Raw genomic sequence first — 17,048 nt, 5'->3', positions numbered from 1 at the left:
TACAGAAGTATATAAAAGAATACACATATCATTCAATAGAATACACACAATCAATAGCCTAAGTATTAACATTACTATTTCATGAGGTATGATACTCGAAGTTCAATAATGTACAGAATTATGTACAGTATTAGCAGTGTGAAAAGGAGGTGGATGGAAGTAGGGGGAAGTGACCGGTGGCGATGGAGATGGATGAGCAACCGATGGGCAGGGTGAAAACCGAGAGACCACGCGATGGAGGCGGACCGTCTGCGATGGTGATGGTTGCAGAGGGAGTTACTGGCGGCGAATGGGAGGAGGATGATGGAAGAATCAGTCGTCGCCTCCGCGAAGCAAGCGGAGGTGGCGGCCTTGTGGATGAGAGCGGCGCAAGCAGCAAACCTGGAGAGGAGACAAGGAACCCTAGAAAAACTTCAAAGTCTTTTCATCTTGCCCAAAGCCCCATTTTACTAATCCATCAACATGTATATATATATAAAACAATACAACTCTTCATTTCTCAACATAATGAGGGATTTAGAGAGGGGGAAAATGAAAAGGCTCAAAATAATGGTCATTAGTAATAGGCAAAAACTTGTGTGAGACCATCTCACCATGAGACGGGTCGGGTCGGGTCGGGTCAAGATGCAAATGTAACACTTATATGCTCAAATGTAATACTAATCAGGAATACAATTTTTGTTACTTATTAGGGTAAATGTAATACTTTTAAGGGAAAATACAATACTTTTACACTTCGATTTAAAAGTATTACATTTTTCTTCAAAAGTATTATATTTGCCCTTATAAGTGAGAGGCACTTGTCAACATTACTTATTATGAAAAATGTATTACTTTTTCTCTTATAAGTAACAAAAATTGTACTTTTGATTAGTGTTATATTTGAGCATATAAGTGTGAGATTTGCACATATAAGTATGACATTTACATGATGCATGCTTTGACCCGACCCGACCCGACCCGTCTCACGAATAAAGATCCGTGAGACGGTCTCACACAAATCTGACCCTTAATAATATATTTATAACACTTACCTTTGGCCATTATTTGATCATATACTCATGTCTCGCTAGAAAACCCAGTGAAAAAGAAATGCTTCGTTAGATTCAAGATGAGAGGATGGAGTTTACACTAGACTATCCAGATTTGTATGGAGATAGAGGACCAAGTTGAACAATAGTATTTTTTTTTGTACATTTATGTACCTTTGTATGATTTTGTAGACTCAATAACAATTACGTTACAGGAAAGTATATGTACTATATTATTACGGTTAGTAATTTTAATTTAAAATCATATTACAAATAGACCTTATGGTTTAGTGGTACCCAGATGTTTCGGTACTCTCACATCGATGATGGGAGTGGGTTTGAGCCTCAGTGGAAGTAATTTTTTGTGTTTCAGTAGGTTGAGAAAGTAGTTAAGATTTTATTTCTTTGTGTTTCAGTAGGTTGAGAAAGTAGTTAAGATTTTATTTCTTTGTATTTCAGTAGGTTGAGAAAGTAGTTGTTTATTGTATTACCGTATTTTACAATATTACAAAGATTTTATTTTCATTAATAAGTATAGATATAGATTAGTTCGTGTATGGCACGAGTCAATATCTAGTGTAATCAAACACAGAAAATGAAGATGTTTTAAAAAAAACTATTTTAAAAAAAATATTTTTCAGAAATCATTTTTTTTTACAAACAACTCTTAACAAAAAAAAAAAAGTGTTCAAAATGAAAAACAAAAAAAAAAGGAAGTAAAAAGTCACAAATGGCCCGTCAAGTTTCCTTCTTTTCGGGAAAACAAAAAGGATAAAAAAGCGAGAACTGCAAAAGGAATGCATTGGAAAAATACATAGTAACAGTGCTTTCTTTCCTTTCCTCTGACGATTTCCCCGTTCTTTTTTCCTAATCTTTGACTCAATATTTGAATTAAATACTGTTCGCCGGAAACTATTCTCTCTCTAGAACTCACTTTTCTTCTTCTCTCTCTTTCTCTCTATATATATGCACATTTCCGTTGCTGGATATTTCAATTTTCCGAGAGGAAGCTGCCGATACTACCTCCGTGAAGCTGGTAAAGGCTCGGTTTTCGGTCCGAGCCGCCGTAATTTATTCAAACGGAAGGGAGTCAATGATGGACTGCGCTTTGACTTCGAGCCTTGAACGGAGGCGCTAGGGTACAAGCTGGTAGAGGTGTCCGTTGGAGTTCTCTAGATCCGGAGGATTTCTAGGGTTTATTTGGAGTTGGAATTTGGAGGTTAGTTTTGTTAATTTGATTAGGAGATAGGTGAGGGCTTGGTTTTATTTTATTTTTTTTCGTTTGGATGGTAGTGTGCGGGCTGGACGGTGCCGTGCTCGTTGTCGCCGCCGGTGGAGGAGTTGATGATGACCGGAGGTTTTGGGAGGGGAAGGTGTCGGAGGCAGTGGTGCGGAGCGGCTTGTGCTTTCACATGGAATGGCAGATCTTGTTAGCTACAGTAATGGCAACCGTGACATCGAGCAGGCGAGTATAATCTTCAATGTGAAGATGCCGTCATGTCAAATTTTTTGGTTTGTTTGTTTTGAATTGTCATCAAGTGTATGGTGATGTAATTGGGAATTTGAACAACTTTATCCTATTTAATTTGGGATTTCAGATAAAACTTTTGAAATGAAATTAAATAAAATGGTCATTATGTGAAATTCTGTACAGTACCTTTCAGGATAATTTTATAAACTTGTGAAGTGAATTTCACTCTGCTTGTTTTATATGAAATGGACTAGTGCTTGATGCTACTAGAATGTACTGTCCAACTATTTCTAAGCACATTATTAAATGATTTTTTTTTAAATTATGCTGTGGACAGGGCAAGGAAATTTTTATAGGTTCCATTGCTGTGCTTTCAACCACTGGAGACCCGCTTCCAATTTACATTTACTTTCTGAGAACAACTATAGTTTTTGTAGTGAAAATGAAGTGAAAATGACAAATATTTTGATAGAGGAGCGTATGCATGTGCTGAGTGTATGAGATGGTGTTACAATACTAGACTCATCCATGTTATAGAACAAACCTTTTGTAGACTTGTCCCAAGTTAGTAAGATTCTGAGATGTAAAGGCAAGAGAACTTGTAAATGGCTACTCTTTATGTGCACTTATTGAATATGTTCCATCTGGGAATGCCACTTTTTTGTTAATATGCTGCATATTCTCCAGCTGGCAATATCCATGCACTGAATCTTAAGAATGGCTAATAACCATAGTTGTGATATGTATAATGGTTATTGCTTGCATAACAAACCTTTCGTAGTCAAGAAGCGTTGCCCAAAATTAGTTGGATGAAAGGAAATAGTGTAAATGTTATTTACACCATTTTTTTTTGAATATGTTTCATATTCAAATGGCCACTTTTCTGCTAATGTGCTGTTTATCTCCAACTGAATTTAATTATCCACTGAATTATCAAAATGGTTATTGCCACTATTCTAATAAGTATGGTGTTTATTGTTCAGTGTTCCTGGAACACGTCAGGTAGGCTACCTTGTGATCTGCCCAATAGCAAAGTCCAGATTTTATGCTTTAGATGGAATGTTTTTTTGTACTCACCTATTCTCTTTATCTGGAATGGAACTATGGAAGGGATACTCCTAGAATAGAATTGCTGATGTTAATAGTTTATTCTTTATGCTATTAGTCAACCTCCTAAAGCTGTGCTCTGTATTCTTATGCCTATAACTTTTCTGGGTTCAAGTGTTCTTTATGCAGTGTGCTTCTCACAATTGTATCCTACATTTTATTAATCTCATTATCTTACTGTGTACAGGCATTTGTTGCTTTGAAGAAAGGCGCTCAGCTTTTGAAATATGGGCGCAAGGGAAAACCTAAGTTCTGTCCATTCAGACTTTCACATGTAAGTTGAATGGAACTTGTTATACACAATACACCTAACATGCATGTTATGGTTACAATAGTGTGCTTGTTCACTAATAAATGGTCTAGCTGATTACTGGAGTTGGCTACCCTTCAATTCACTTTGCATTAGGGACATGTAAATATAATCTCATGATTATTTCCACTTTCAAGTACTAGTTTAAATATAGTTATTATCTTTGTCACTACACTTTAAGTATGCTGCATTGTTGAATTGAAAACAGAAATTATGCACAGTGAGATAAATAGTTGTTAATTTCTTCTTGGAAATTGTGTCTTGTCTTCTAGAATTATCCGTATGAACTATAGATCTATAGTCGTTTAACTTGTTTTCAAAAATAAAAATAATTAGTGTTTTGAACTAATAAAAAAAAACTGCCATTTTATACTTGAATTATTTTAAAATCATGTTCAGAGGTAAACTAAACAAGGGATATTCACTTGCCTGAGCCTTAGTTTTGTATTTCTGTATATTTTTTGTGCTATTCACTTATTTGAAGGAAATGGAATTCAAATTTCATGGAAAACAAATTATCAGGAAAATAGATTCCATTATTTGGTTGGTATAAAAGAAATTACTGGGAATATGAATTCCATTGTTTGGTTGGATTTGGAATGGTAAAGAATTATGAATATAAAGACCAATATGCCCTTAACAATTAATAGTGATAATATATTATATTATTATTGATGAGGGTAAAATAGTCTACTTGCTCTAACTTTCTTCCCAAACTCCATTGAAAACAAAATACCACCTTCCAACTAAGAATTTGTTTTCCTTAACTTTTGGGAACTCAAGTTCCAATGGAAAACATTTTCCATCCAACCAAACAACGGAAAAACACATTTTCCTCCACTTCATGGAAAATCTTTTCCGAGATTTTCCATCCAACCAAACACCCCCTTATATCTATTTAAGTTTTGCAAGCTATGCTTTGAATTAAAAGGGATAACCCTTAAGTATGGGAACAATATAGTTGTATCTCTTATAAACTACACTGATGACTCATAGCTATTGATATAGTTTTATGAGCCCTTAAGGGGGTGTTTGGTTCAAGTCATATGAAGTTACCAAGGGAATTTGTGCATTGGAATCCTATATTCCCATTTTGTGTTTTTCCCAAGGAATGTAAAATGCTTGGCACATCAGACTTTTTACCATTTTCCCGGGGATGTGATTTCTTCCCAAAGCATAGGTATTTTGGGATTTTAATGCATATTTCCTCTATTTTCCCTTTACCTTGGTTGATATTCAATTCCTTTGTTTCATATTTATATTACAACAAATAACAAATTACGTTCGTAGAGGTTACTCGGACAGATTACCAACTTTTTTATTGCCTCTTAAGGGAATATCTACACTTTCTGAAGTCTTGAAATCTTAACATGAACTCAAACCTACCATTCTGAAATTGAAGTTTCACTTTCTACTTCCATTTGTTTTCCTTATTAAATTTTTTATTTCATAACAAGCCTATTTATGTAAGGATATATTTTTATTGCTGCTGTAAAATAAACCTAAACTTTTTGTGCATCAGAATATTGGTTGGGTATTGGTAGCCATTTGTATTTTGTGTCTACATACATTACATTGCATGAAAATAAGTTTAGGGCACTAAAGTAAAATGATTATTATGATATAAAACATAATCTTCACCCAAACAAGATAATATTGTATTCCTGTAATTTTAATCAAACACAAATTAAGCACATTCCCAGGAATTTGACATTCCTAAAGTAATCTGGCATTCCTTGAACCAAACACCCCCTAAGATTTATATCACACATTTTCCTCCCTAGGTTTTGCTTGCTTAGGAATAATATTCACTTAAGACCTATAACATAAATTGGGTATAGTGTAATGTAGTTAAATATTTCCAAATTCCAAGTCAATCTTTGCTATTGTAATTGCTATGTCTATGGTCAGTGATTGAGTTAATTCCATATTTTTGTCCCTTGGGTATACATAAAATTCCAAATTATGTCTTCAACTTTCAATTTCAACACATTTAGTCCTTGTATTTTCAAAATTGTTCCATATCCAGTTCAAAATATTCTAAATGCATTCACTTTGTGGACATTTCACCAATTTCACCTTTCTACACGTGAATGCATTATGGACATTTTGGGGTGAATTTGGAATAATTCTGAAAGTAGTGGAGTAAAGGTTTCAAAATTGGAGGTCTTCAGCTAGTATAGAATTGCGCCACTATACTAGAAGGATCAGAAGTAGAATTAACTATTAATGATCTTTGAGTTTTCTATATCTTAAACCATCAGAGTTTTGGCTTTGGTATTATTTGTTTATGACTATAAGCTAGCTATCTTTTATTATAAATTTCTCTGCTGTGATTGTGTAAAATAATATAGTGCTGGTTTGGATTTTGAAAAATGTTGACATTGTTGCAAAAGGATCCAGTCTAGATTCTTGAAGGGATATATAAATAGTGAACAAAAAACGTCACTGCTATGGCAAGTGTGTTTTTTGTAATAATTTTGTGGTTTTTAGCTATGGCAGGATTACTGTTAAGGAGGTTTTGGCTGGATAGTGTTTTCTAAAAATGATCTCTATTGTCAAATTGTTTCTATGAATTTGTTTAAATGCTTAAACTATAGTAGTGTAGTTTGCTTTAATATTTTACATCAGAATTTTTGTACAATGCAATACCCTGGGTTCAGACCTGGTAATGTTGCAAGAAATATCCCTGCTGTCCAGCCCTTTCCTATGATTTTATTTATTTATTTTTTAAATTTGGCTTTATTTCTGTTGATCTTAACCCTAACTGTAGGATTTTTGTGTTGATGTTAAATGTTGGATATTTTTGCTCTAGTATGAACAAGGGTTAAGAGAATAAAAACCGGATAAATGGACTAGGTTCACTTTCCTAAAAGTTTCTTATCAATCTCTTACCAAAGCAACAAGATAATCACAGATAAGAACTTTTGAGATACAATGAAGGTGTAACAATTGAATTTAGGCGCTTGACAAATTCTATCAAAAGGGTGAATACGAGAGCATATTTGTCAAAGTGTGTTTTATAAAGAAGAACTAATACTTCAATTAGATCAATCTTGGAAAAAACTAGAAAATAAGAAAATCTATTTTCCATAGATAGGAAATAGGAAAATATTTTTCAACCAACCATTTCCTCATATGCTGTACGGCGTACTTTGCCTTGTCCTCGATGCATGCATACACTGCCTTTTATAGGCAAAACAAATGGCAGTTAGCAATTTAAATTCAATTGAATTTTCAATTTCAAATTGAAGCATAAGTCTTATCCTTTCAACTGTTAACTGCAGCCGCTGACCAAAAATCAAATTTTGACTTTTGAATCCATGTCCGAATTGGACATTAAATCTCGGTACAAATTTTGTTCAATTTGGACCTAAATTCAATCTGACCCAATTTGAAGCAATTTTCAGCCCAACAATGAGATATATTTTGGACTTATCTAGCTTAATTATGGACTAAGTAATCAGCCCAAATTGATTACAACTCTAGTCCAAATTAATTGGATTACCTTACTTACAGCTGTAGTTTATATATATGAATATATATACATCCTTGTAATTTACAAGCTTTATAGTGATTAAATGTATACTTCACGATTATAAATTCTTATCTAACATCTAATCTAATGTTATATGTGATTACTTATATCTTCCACAACTTCAAATCATCACATGAACGTTAGAGCACGTACACATAAAGTCATGAATTATGAATATTAGTTTCTCTATGAATTTTCCAACATCAACTAGCCCAAGGCTCTTAGTGATGGCCTGATGGGCTAAAGCCCATCTAATTCTCTATATAGAGAGGACAATTGCATCTATAGTTCTGAAATGCCTATATATATATATATATATATATATGTAAAATCCTTTTCCTTTAACAATTCTCATATGTATTCAGGGTTTCCAAAACACAGCCACAACAATTTGACTGCCATTTCAAACTTTGTGAATCACATCTTAATTTGACTGCAATTTCTGAATGAGTGGTTGGCAACTATAATTAGATGAAGTAGGCACCTTCTTTTGGTAATAAGTGGAATAGATGCCTTAATAAATTTTCTCAACTGTACAATGGTTCAATGTTATTTCCACAACGATATGTTTACATTTCCATCTTAGCTGCTACCATCTTAATGAGCATTTTGCTTCACTTCTCAAATTTGCTAGCATAAGTGCATAACTGCATAACACATATCTTGTCTGATGATTGGTCCTAATTTGCCTCTGGAAAAAAAGATCATCCAAAATGAAAAGGTAATTATTAGCTCAAATAAACTAAACGTGGCGATATTCTTAAATTATAAAATTGGCTTTCTTTACTTTCTGTCTTGATCTGCGATCTGGGTCCACATTTTTATCCATGAGTTTAGAACCTGTAGCTCTTGTTCATGCTGTTCACTCAATGCATTCTGTTTTACCTATGGAAATTGCTGAAATATAGCCTGTCTTTTCATTCACTTTTTATGCCATTATTCTCAATTTGTAATCTTGGCATCCAATTATGGTAATTTAACTTTTGTAATACAATTATTTTATATCTCTGTTTGTGTTATGAGTTATGAGTACCTGTTCATTTTGTTTCAACTGCTTAGATATTGTTATAATCTAAGATTGGGCCAAAGTCTGGGCTATAATGCAACGACACTAAAACACTGAATCCAATCGATTAACTAGTATAACCCATGATCTTATAAAGGGCAAATTATTGTGTGGACCACTGTCCAAAACGATGTCGGTGAATTTTATGAGTTAGAATAATGTACATTATAATGTATATTATGTGTTAGAATAATGTACTTTATGTGCTAGAATAATGTACATTATGAATTATAAAAATATATATTGGACCATGGTCCACATAGCTGTGTGGACCATGGTCCGCACAATAACTATTACACTTATAAACCTATATGTTTTCTTTTATATTTACAATGTGAGACTCTTAACACTCTTCGCAAGTAGACAATCGGGCCATTTTGAATCTAACTGGTTGATTACAAGCTCTAGATGCTACCAAAGTGCACTTAACAACTAGGCTTGGGATTGGGGACCCAACTGGGTGAACCCAAAGTGGACCGAATAAGCTCTGATAGCATGTTATAATCTAATATTCTAATATTGGGCCATGTCACTCAACTAGGCTATAATGCACATGGGACAAACCACACTAAAAGATTGAATCCAATCAATTAGCTAATTTAACCCTCCTTATAAACCCATATGTTTTTTATTTTATTTTAAATTTTATATTTTCAATTTGGGACACTTAACAAACATTATATGCAATATAGGCATATAGCAATGATTTTGCTTACAATATCTCCAGATACACTTTCTTTGTGCATATCTGTATGCTAATTTTGGTCTAAATATGCATTCTGTAGGATGAATCATCTTTGATTTGGATAAGTAGCAGTGGTGAAAGAAGTTTGAAATTAGCTTCCGTTTCAAGAATTATTGCTGGACAACGAACTGTAAGATTTTCAAAATCCTCTTTGTTGCTGTTCTGCTTTTTATCATTCTAGTTACGCCTTGGAATTCAATGTATTTGTTTCTCTGCAGTGTTCACCCTCCTCTCTTAAACAGCCTCGAAGCAATAAAGTGTTTCTTTTCTTCATCATTTCTGTTTTTCCCCTTTATACAGAGAGGGAATCTTATTAACTGGAAAAATTTTCAGAAATCGAAAAATTGAAAACAGAGTCCTCTATTCAAAATCAACTACTTTCTAATTTACAAAGCATAAAATAGAAAACACTATTTTCCAACTTAAAAAGGAACCTTGAAATCACATTTTTAGTGTTTTTCAAATCTTCCAATTACAAATTGATGCATAACTTCAATTATCAATTATGATCATCATTACCTTTATACTAGAGGTGGCCATGGGCCAGTTCAAGTCCGAACCAGCCATGAATAGACCCAGAAAAAACCGGGCCTGGGCTTCACCAAGCCTAGGTCAGGCCTAGCCTGAATCGGGACCGGCTTTTACAGGGCTGGTCCAGGTCTTATTAAAAAAACCTGGGGCCTAGCTCGAAACTGGCCCAGGATTGGGTTCAGGCCTGGCACAAGCCCCTAACCAACCCAGGCATGGCCTAGGCTCGGACCCAGGCCCGTATGAGTTTGAATTAAAAAATAAAGTGTTTTCAATTTCTTTAGATAATGCTTCTTCAAATACTAGATCTATAGATTTTTACTTGAAACCTTACATTTACTTGTTAATTATCAATTATTGCATATTATATATTGTACCCATGTGATGCCTTCATTGGAAGAACATATCATAGACGCAACAAACCACCTGCTGCATGAAGTATTTATACTAGTTCATTTCTTTTTTTTCAAATTACTAGCTGTTAGGTTTGTTTTTGTTTTCCCTATTCTTATGCTAATGTCTGTTTATTACTGTTGCCACCTTTAGTATTTAAGGGGGCTTAAGGCTTGAGTTTAGATCATCATTGATTTTGAATTTGAATTTGAATTGTCTGATGACATTTGGGAGAAGAAGAACTCCAGTATTCTTCAGTTTAATTATCTGTTTCCTAGCCCTGTTCATTCTACCTGCAACCATAGGGAGAAAAACACCCAAACCCATTCCCCCACCTCGTCCCTCAAGTCCGGTTCGCCCAGTGACGCGTTCTCAAGCTCCCGGGCCCACAACACCATGTTCTAAGTGTGTTCAAGAAGGAATTCGAAGTTTGACTGATTTTGTTAAACCAATTTGAAAATGTGCTAAATGACTTAGAGTCTTAGATACAATAGAAACAAAAACAAACAAAAGAAATTGACTTTAAAATATTGTGTGCACAATCATGAAATAACATGATTTAAAAAAAAAGACATTTTAGTTTCTTTTAAGGCATTTTAAGTTAGTAGAAAATATTATTAAGTTTTAATTTTCAAATGAATGGATCAAATATTATTTTAAATAAAAATATTAATTAGCATTATTGTATCAAATATTATTTCAAATAAAAAATTATAATTATTTTATATAATAAATAATAAAAATCACGGGCCTAGCCCTAGACCGGACTATGAAAGGCTTGAGCCCAGGCATGGGACCGGCCTGGCACGAGACCAGCCCAGGTAATTCAGGGCCAGTCCCAGTCCCAGTCCGTGCTAGCCAAGGCCTGAGATAGGCCCATGCCCGGCATGTTTATGTAGTCACACTTTCACTTACCATTACCAATGAATTTCTACCCACTTATTTTATATACTCACAATTTCACTTACCCACTTATTTCTGCTTCCAGTCTGTTTTCCAGAGGTATCTGTGTCCTGAAAAGGACTACCTATCTTTCTCCCTCATATACAACAACGGAAAAAGGTCCCTTGATCTGGTAAGTAATGAATTCTCAGTTGTCCTATGCTTTGTGGCTATCCAAGTTTCATGTGACTTTTATTTGGTGTACATGTATCATGCAATATCAGATTTGCAAGGACAAAGTTGAAGCTGAGGCCTGGATAACTGGCCTGAGAGCATTGATATCTTCAGGGCTAGGTGGGCGTTCAAAAATTGATGGATGGAGTGATGGAGGCCTCTACTTTGATGTAACTCAACTTACCCTTCTTTTGTTAATTATCAAAGCTCTGAGCACATTTAAGTTGTTCATTACTTATAACCAAGAGAAAAATTCAATCACACTTCACTATTGTTGATTGATTGATTAAGAAACTAAAATATTAGATTAACTTTATAATTTTTGCTGCAACATGGTAATATTGCTATCCTTGTCCTTTATGAAGTACTATACCTTTAGGAAACCATGTAAAATTTTTGTTTAACGGTCCCCTCTCATCCCATGCTCCTTTTTCTATGGCTTGGTTAAAGTTTTAACTTCTAATCAACAATGCCTATAATATTAAAATGGTTTTATTACTCTTTATCATAAAGTGACTTTTATGAACCCGTGTCCACATAAGCTATCATATGGTTTCACATTTAATTTTCAATTCCCCAACTTGGAAATGTGGAAGCTCAATATGCTTATGGATAACAACCATGCTACAATATGCTACTTGAATTATAGGTAAAAGTAATACATCTCTATTGCAAAAACCTTATGTGTAAAGATTTCAGCTAATGACATTCATATTTTTGGATCATTTTTTCTCAAGTATGACTGAATGTCCTGGATCAAATGGTTGTAGGATAATCAGGATTTGACAGAAGATAGTCCTAGCTCAAGCTCAGTTAGTGCTACAAAGGAAATTAACTCTCTGGACGCTTCGATTGGTTCAAACCTGAATGTTTCTCCCAATTGCTTTCAACCTGATTCTAGAAGTTCACATGTAGCTTTGGGTACAACTATGCAAAACTTGCAAGTAAAAGCTACTAATTCAGATGTTTTAAGGATTAGTGTTTCTAGTGCCCCCAGCACTTCTAGTCATGGCTCTGCAACAGATGATTATGATGCTCTTGGTGATGTATATATATGGGGCGAGGTAATTTGTGATAGCATTGTTAAGGTTGGACCTGAAAAAAATGTTAGTACTTGGAGTGCTAGAGCTGATGTGCTTCTTCCAAGACCTTTAGAATCTGATGTCTTTCTGGATGTGTGCCAAATTGCTTGTGGGGTCAAGCATGCTGCCCTTGTCACTAGGCAAGGAGAAGTTTTTACATGGGGTGAAGAATCTGGTGGACGTCTTGGCCATGGTGTTGGGAAAGATGTTACTCATCCTCGCCTATTGGAATCCTTATCGTTTTGCAGCATTGATTTTGTTGCCTGTGGTGAGTTCCACACTTGTGCAGTTACCATGGCTGGTGAGCTTTATACATGGGGAGATGGCACACATAATGCTGGAATTCTAGGTCATGGCTCTGATGTCAGTCACTGGATACCTAAGAGAATATCAGGTCCTCTGGAGGGACTTCAAGTTGAAATAGTAACTTGTGGTCCATGGCATACAGCCTTGATCACATCAACTGGACAGCTCTTTACATTTGGTGATGGAACTTTTGGTGTGTTGGGCCATGGAGATAGGGAAAATGTGTTGTTTCCAAGAGAGGTTGCATCTCTATCAGGATTGAGGACAATTGCTGTTGCATGTGGAGTGTGGCACACTGCTGCTGTTGTGGAGGTCATTGTGTCACAGTCTAGTGCTAGTGTTTCATCTGGAAAATTGTTTACTTGGGGAGATGGAGATAAATATCGCCTTGGACATGGTGACAAAGAGCCTCAACTACAACCTATGTGTGTGTCAGCACTAATTGAGTACGACTTCCATAAAATTGCTTGTGGGCATAGTTTAACTGTTGGTTTAACCACTTCTGGGTATGTTTTCACAATGGGAAGTGCTGTGTATGGTCAACTTGGAAATCCTTATTCTGATGGAAAGCTACCGTGCTTAGTAGAGGATAAACTTTTAGGGGAATGTGTTGAAGAAATCTCTTGTGGCGCATATCATATTGCTGTTTTGACATCCAAGAATGAGGTTTATACATGGGGTAAGGGAGCTAACGGAAGGTTGGGCCATGGAGACATAGAAGACCGCAAATCACCAACCTTAGTTGAAGCTTTAAAGGATCGAAATGTGAAATATATTGCTTGTGGTTCACATTACACTGCAGCCATTTGTACTCACAAGTGGGTCTCTAGTGCTGAGCAGTCTCAGTGCTCAGCCTGTAGACAGACATTTGGCTTCACAAGGAAGAGACATAATTGCTACAATTGTGGGCTTGTGCATTGCCATTCATGTACTTCAAGAAAAGTCATTAGGGCTGCTTTGGCACCTAATCCAAACAAACCATATCGTGTATGTGATTCCTGTTTTACCAAACTGATTAAGGTGTTGGAGGCTGGAGTCAGTAACAGGAAAAATGCTGGACCACGCCTCTCTGGTGAGAACAAGGACAGGTTGGATAAGGCTGAATTACACTTGGCCAAGTCTGGAATGCCTTCAAATCTTGATTTGATTAAACAATTAGATAACAAAGCAGCCAAACAAGTAAAGAAAGCTGATACGTCATTGGGTCGCTCCTCACAAGCACTTTATTCATTACAGCTAAAAGATGATGCTTTTTCTACTGCATCTGATCTGCGACGCGCACTTCCAAAACCGGTTTTAACATCATCTGCTGTTAGTTCAAGATCAGTGTCACCTTTCTCAAGGAAACCTAGTCCTCCTCGTTCAGTGACACCAACTCCTGCTAGGGCAGGACAATCATTCTCCAAAAGCATTGTTGACAGTCTGAAGAAAACTAATGAACTTCTAAGCCAAGAAGTTCTCAAATTACGAGCTCAGGTAAGTGGAGCAGCTTTCTTTTATCCTAATTTCGGATTAAATTCTAATTATTTATCTTTCTAATGCTTTCAATTCCTCATTTCATGATGTTCAGGTTGAGGACCTCACATGTCGGTGTGAACTCCAAGAATTGGACCTCCAGAAATCAACTAGAAAAGCACAGGAAGCAACGGTTTTGGCAACAGAGGAATCTGCTAAATGTAAAGCTGCAAAAGAAGTAATAAAATCACTTACAGCACAGGTTTAGCACTTTCTCATATAGATTCCTCTTTTATATATATGTATTACATGGTTGACCAAATGTGCATTTAATGGCCGTTTGGGTTTTCAGCATCTTTACTCTGCTTGATTTTGGCCTTTTGATGACTGATCTGGATTATCATTGTGAGTTTGTTTTGCAGTCTGCCTGCCATACAAGACACCTACATTAATCTTAACTTCATTATTTTGCCAGGTCAGAGAAATGGCTGAGAAATTGCCTCCTGGGACTTATGATGCTGAGAGTATAAAATTAGCTTATCTATCAAATGGCTTGGAGCCAAATGGTGTTCCCTATCCCACCACAGAACGCCATTCAAGATCTGATTCAGTCACCAGTTCCACCTTTGCCTCACGAACAAGTTTAGATACTAGTTTCAATGGAATGCGTAGTAGTAGTGATTTGGATATTGATTCTGGAATCAATGAAACTATTCCATTCAATGATTTACGAGCTGCAACTCCCCGTGGGAAAGATGACCAATCAGATGTTAGATTGCATAGTGGCAGTGCAATGCAATCCTTCAGCAACTGTGCTTCTGAAAATATTACCAGTAGAGAATCTGATCCTTCTCAAAACAATGGAAGCATTTCATGCAGTCAAGTTCACGGTGTTATGACTTCCAACGGGAGGGATAACTTGTCTGATGTTAGATCAAATAATGGTAGTGCAATGCAACCCTTCAGTAATGGTACCTCTGAAGCTGTTACCAACAGAGAATATGGCTCTTCACAAAACAACAGGAGTGGATTAGAATCTCAACATTCTACTGCTTCTACCGATTCTAGCCAAATTGTGGCAGAGTGGATTGAACAATACGAGCCTGGTGTTTATATAACACTGGTAGCACTCAGAGATGGAACTAGAGAACTCAAACGTGTGCGCTTCAGGTATTCACTTAGTTGGACAAATTTACTAATATAGCCATCTCCTAGTAGATTTTTGCCAACTAACAATTGTTATACCATGGACCATGGTTTATATTGCATTGTGAACCCTAGTCCTAAAATTATGTGTTAGTTTACACATTTTGTACCTGCAGTTTATAATTTCTGTACCTATAAATAAATTGAAGGCACATCATATGGTAATACATGATAACCATAGTCATATAAATTGTTAATTGCAAGTACAGAATATGTTAATTGCAAACACAAGATGTTGCTTAACATATTGTGTCTGTAGTTAATATATTCTGTACTTGCAGTTAACAGTTTATGTGTTTGTAGTTATAATGTTATGTGTCAGTTTACCATGTGATGTGCCTTCAATTTGTTTATAGATATAGAAACGGTTAACTGCAAGTATAGAATCTATAGGTTATTTTTGGATTAGGGTCCACAATGTAAGGTAGTCCATGGTACAATTTGCATTTTACTACCCACCCTTGTCATGATTAATGAAAAGTGTATTATGAAAGCCCTGTTATTTGATTACGATATAATATTGTAATGACATCTGCAGCCGAAGGAGATTTGGAGAGCAACAAGCAGAGATTTGGTGGTCAAATAACCATCGAAAGGTTTATGAGAGATATAATGCTCGGGAATCAGAAAAATCATCAGTTACTAGCCAAGCTACTCGATGATCAGTATGGCTTCTTCCTTCTTCCACCCCTCACCTTTAGCTATAAGCAATAAAGATTTATTCCAAGTAGTCCCCCACTTCACCCCTTCTGTTCCATATATATATATATAAATATATATTTATGTTGTAATTTTCTTTCAAACCGTTTTTGGGTTTTTGCTCTATACTAGTCCAGCGTATATATAAATCGTCAATAGTTAAGTATTTGTTATGGCTTCAACTTTGAAGTAGGATTTTAGAAAATTTTACTCAGTTGTAGGGACCTGTTTTATCCACTGACATCATTGCCAGCTATCGGAAGACAGAGGAGTATTCATTTCTTTACCAAGGTGCAAGGCAAAAACCCAATTACTTAGACCAAATTTATCTGGACAAGGCTATATGATTTTGATCAATTTAGTTTACGTTCTCTAAATTTATGTATATTTAAGGAAACCATTAACGTCATTTATATTGAACCATAACTTTTAATATCATTACTACCATGTTAACATAAAGTTATGTGTCATTAATGTTATTATTACCATGTCAACATAATATGTTCAAATTTTATTTTATGAATTTTAAAAATAATTTATTTAATAATTAAAATATTGTCAGGTATTTTGTGGTCTAATGGCATCATGGTCACCATTTCAAAAAAGTCACATATTCAAGTCCTTTTGCATATATATATATATATATATATATATATATATATATATATATATATATATATATATATATATATATATATATATATATATATATATATATATATATATATATATATATATATATATATATATATATATATATATATATATATATATATNATATATATATATATATATATATATATATATATATATATATATATATATATATATATATATATGCAAAAGGACTTGAATATGTGACTTTTTTGAAATGGTGACCATGATGCCATTAGACCACAAAATACCTGACAATATTTTAATTATTAAATAAATTATTTTTAAAATTCATAAAATAAAATTTGAACATATTATGTTGACATGGTAATAATAACATT

At 34.8% G+C, this 17,048-nt stretch overlaps 1 protein-coding gene across 1 annotated transcript; it reads left to right on the top strand.

The window, feature by feature from the left end:
• The first annotated feature begins 1,844 nt into the window (after nucleotides 1-1,844).
• On the top strand, nucleotides 1,845-16,512 carry LOC116019462 (PH, RCC1 and FYVE domains-containing protein 1-like). The gene is made up of 10 exons (XM_031259671.1): nucleotides 1,845-2,250; nucleotides 2,325-2,496; nucleotides 3,797-3,883; nucleotides 9,309-9,398; nucleotides 11,178-11,264; nucleotides 11,356-11,475; nucleotides 12,076-14,169; nucleotides 14,264-14,410; nucleotides 14,624-15,318; nucleotides 15,893-16,512. Exons 2-10 carry the CDS (start codon nucleotides 2,449-2,451, stop codon nucleotides 16,014-16,016), a joined length of 3,492 nt encoding a protein of 1,163 aa, XP_031115531.1. The 5' UTR covers nucleotides 1,845-2,250; nucleotides 2,325-2,448; the 3' UTR covers nucleotides 16,017-16,512.
• Nucleotides 16,513-17,048: the final 536 nt, after the last annotated feature.

Source organism: Ipomoea triloba, chromosome 5 (assembly GCF_003576645.1).
Source record: "Ipomoea triloba cultivar NCNSP0323 chromosome 5, ASM357664v1".
NCBI classification, from domain to species: domain Eukaryota; kingdom Viridiplantae; phylum Streptophyta; class Magnoliopsida; order Solanales; family Convolvulaceae; genus Ipomoea; species Ipomoea triloba.
This window is presented reverse-complemented; position numbering and strand designations above follow the sequence as displayed.

Bases quoted from the DNA above. Each gene is read 5' to 3' on its own strand.
- LOC116019462 (XM_031259671.1), top strand. From the start codon at position 2,449: ATGGCAGATCTTGTTAGCTACAGTAATGGCAACCGTGACATCGAGCAG. The intron at 2,497-3,796 runs GCGAGTATAATC...TACTGTGTACAG, and splicing joins GCAACCGTGACATCGAGCAG to GCATTTGTTGCTTTGAAGAA. The intron at 11,265-11,355 runs GTAAGTAATGAA...ATGCAATATCAG, and splicing joins GAAAAAGGTCCCTTGATCTG to ATTTGCAAGGACAAAGTTGA.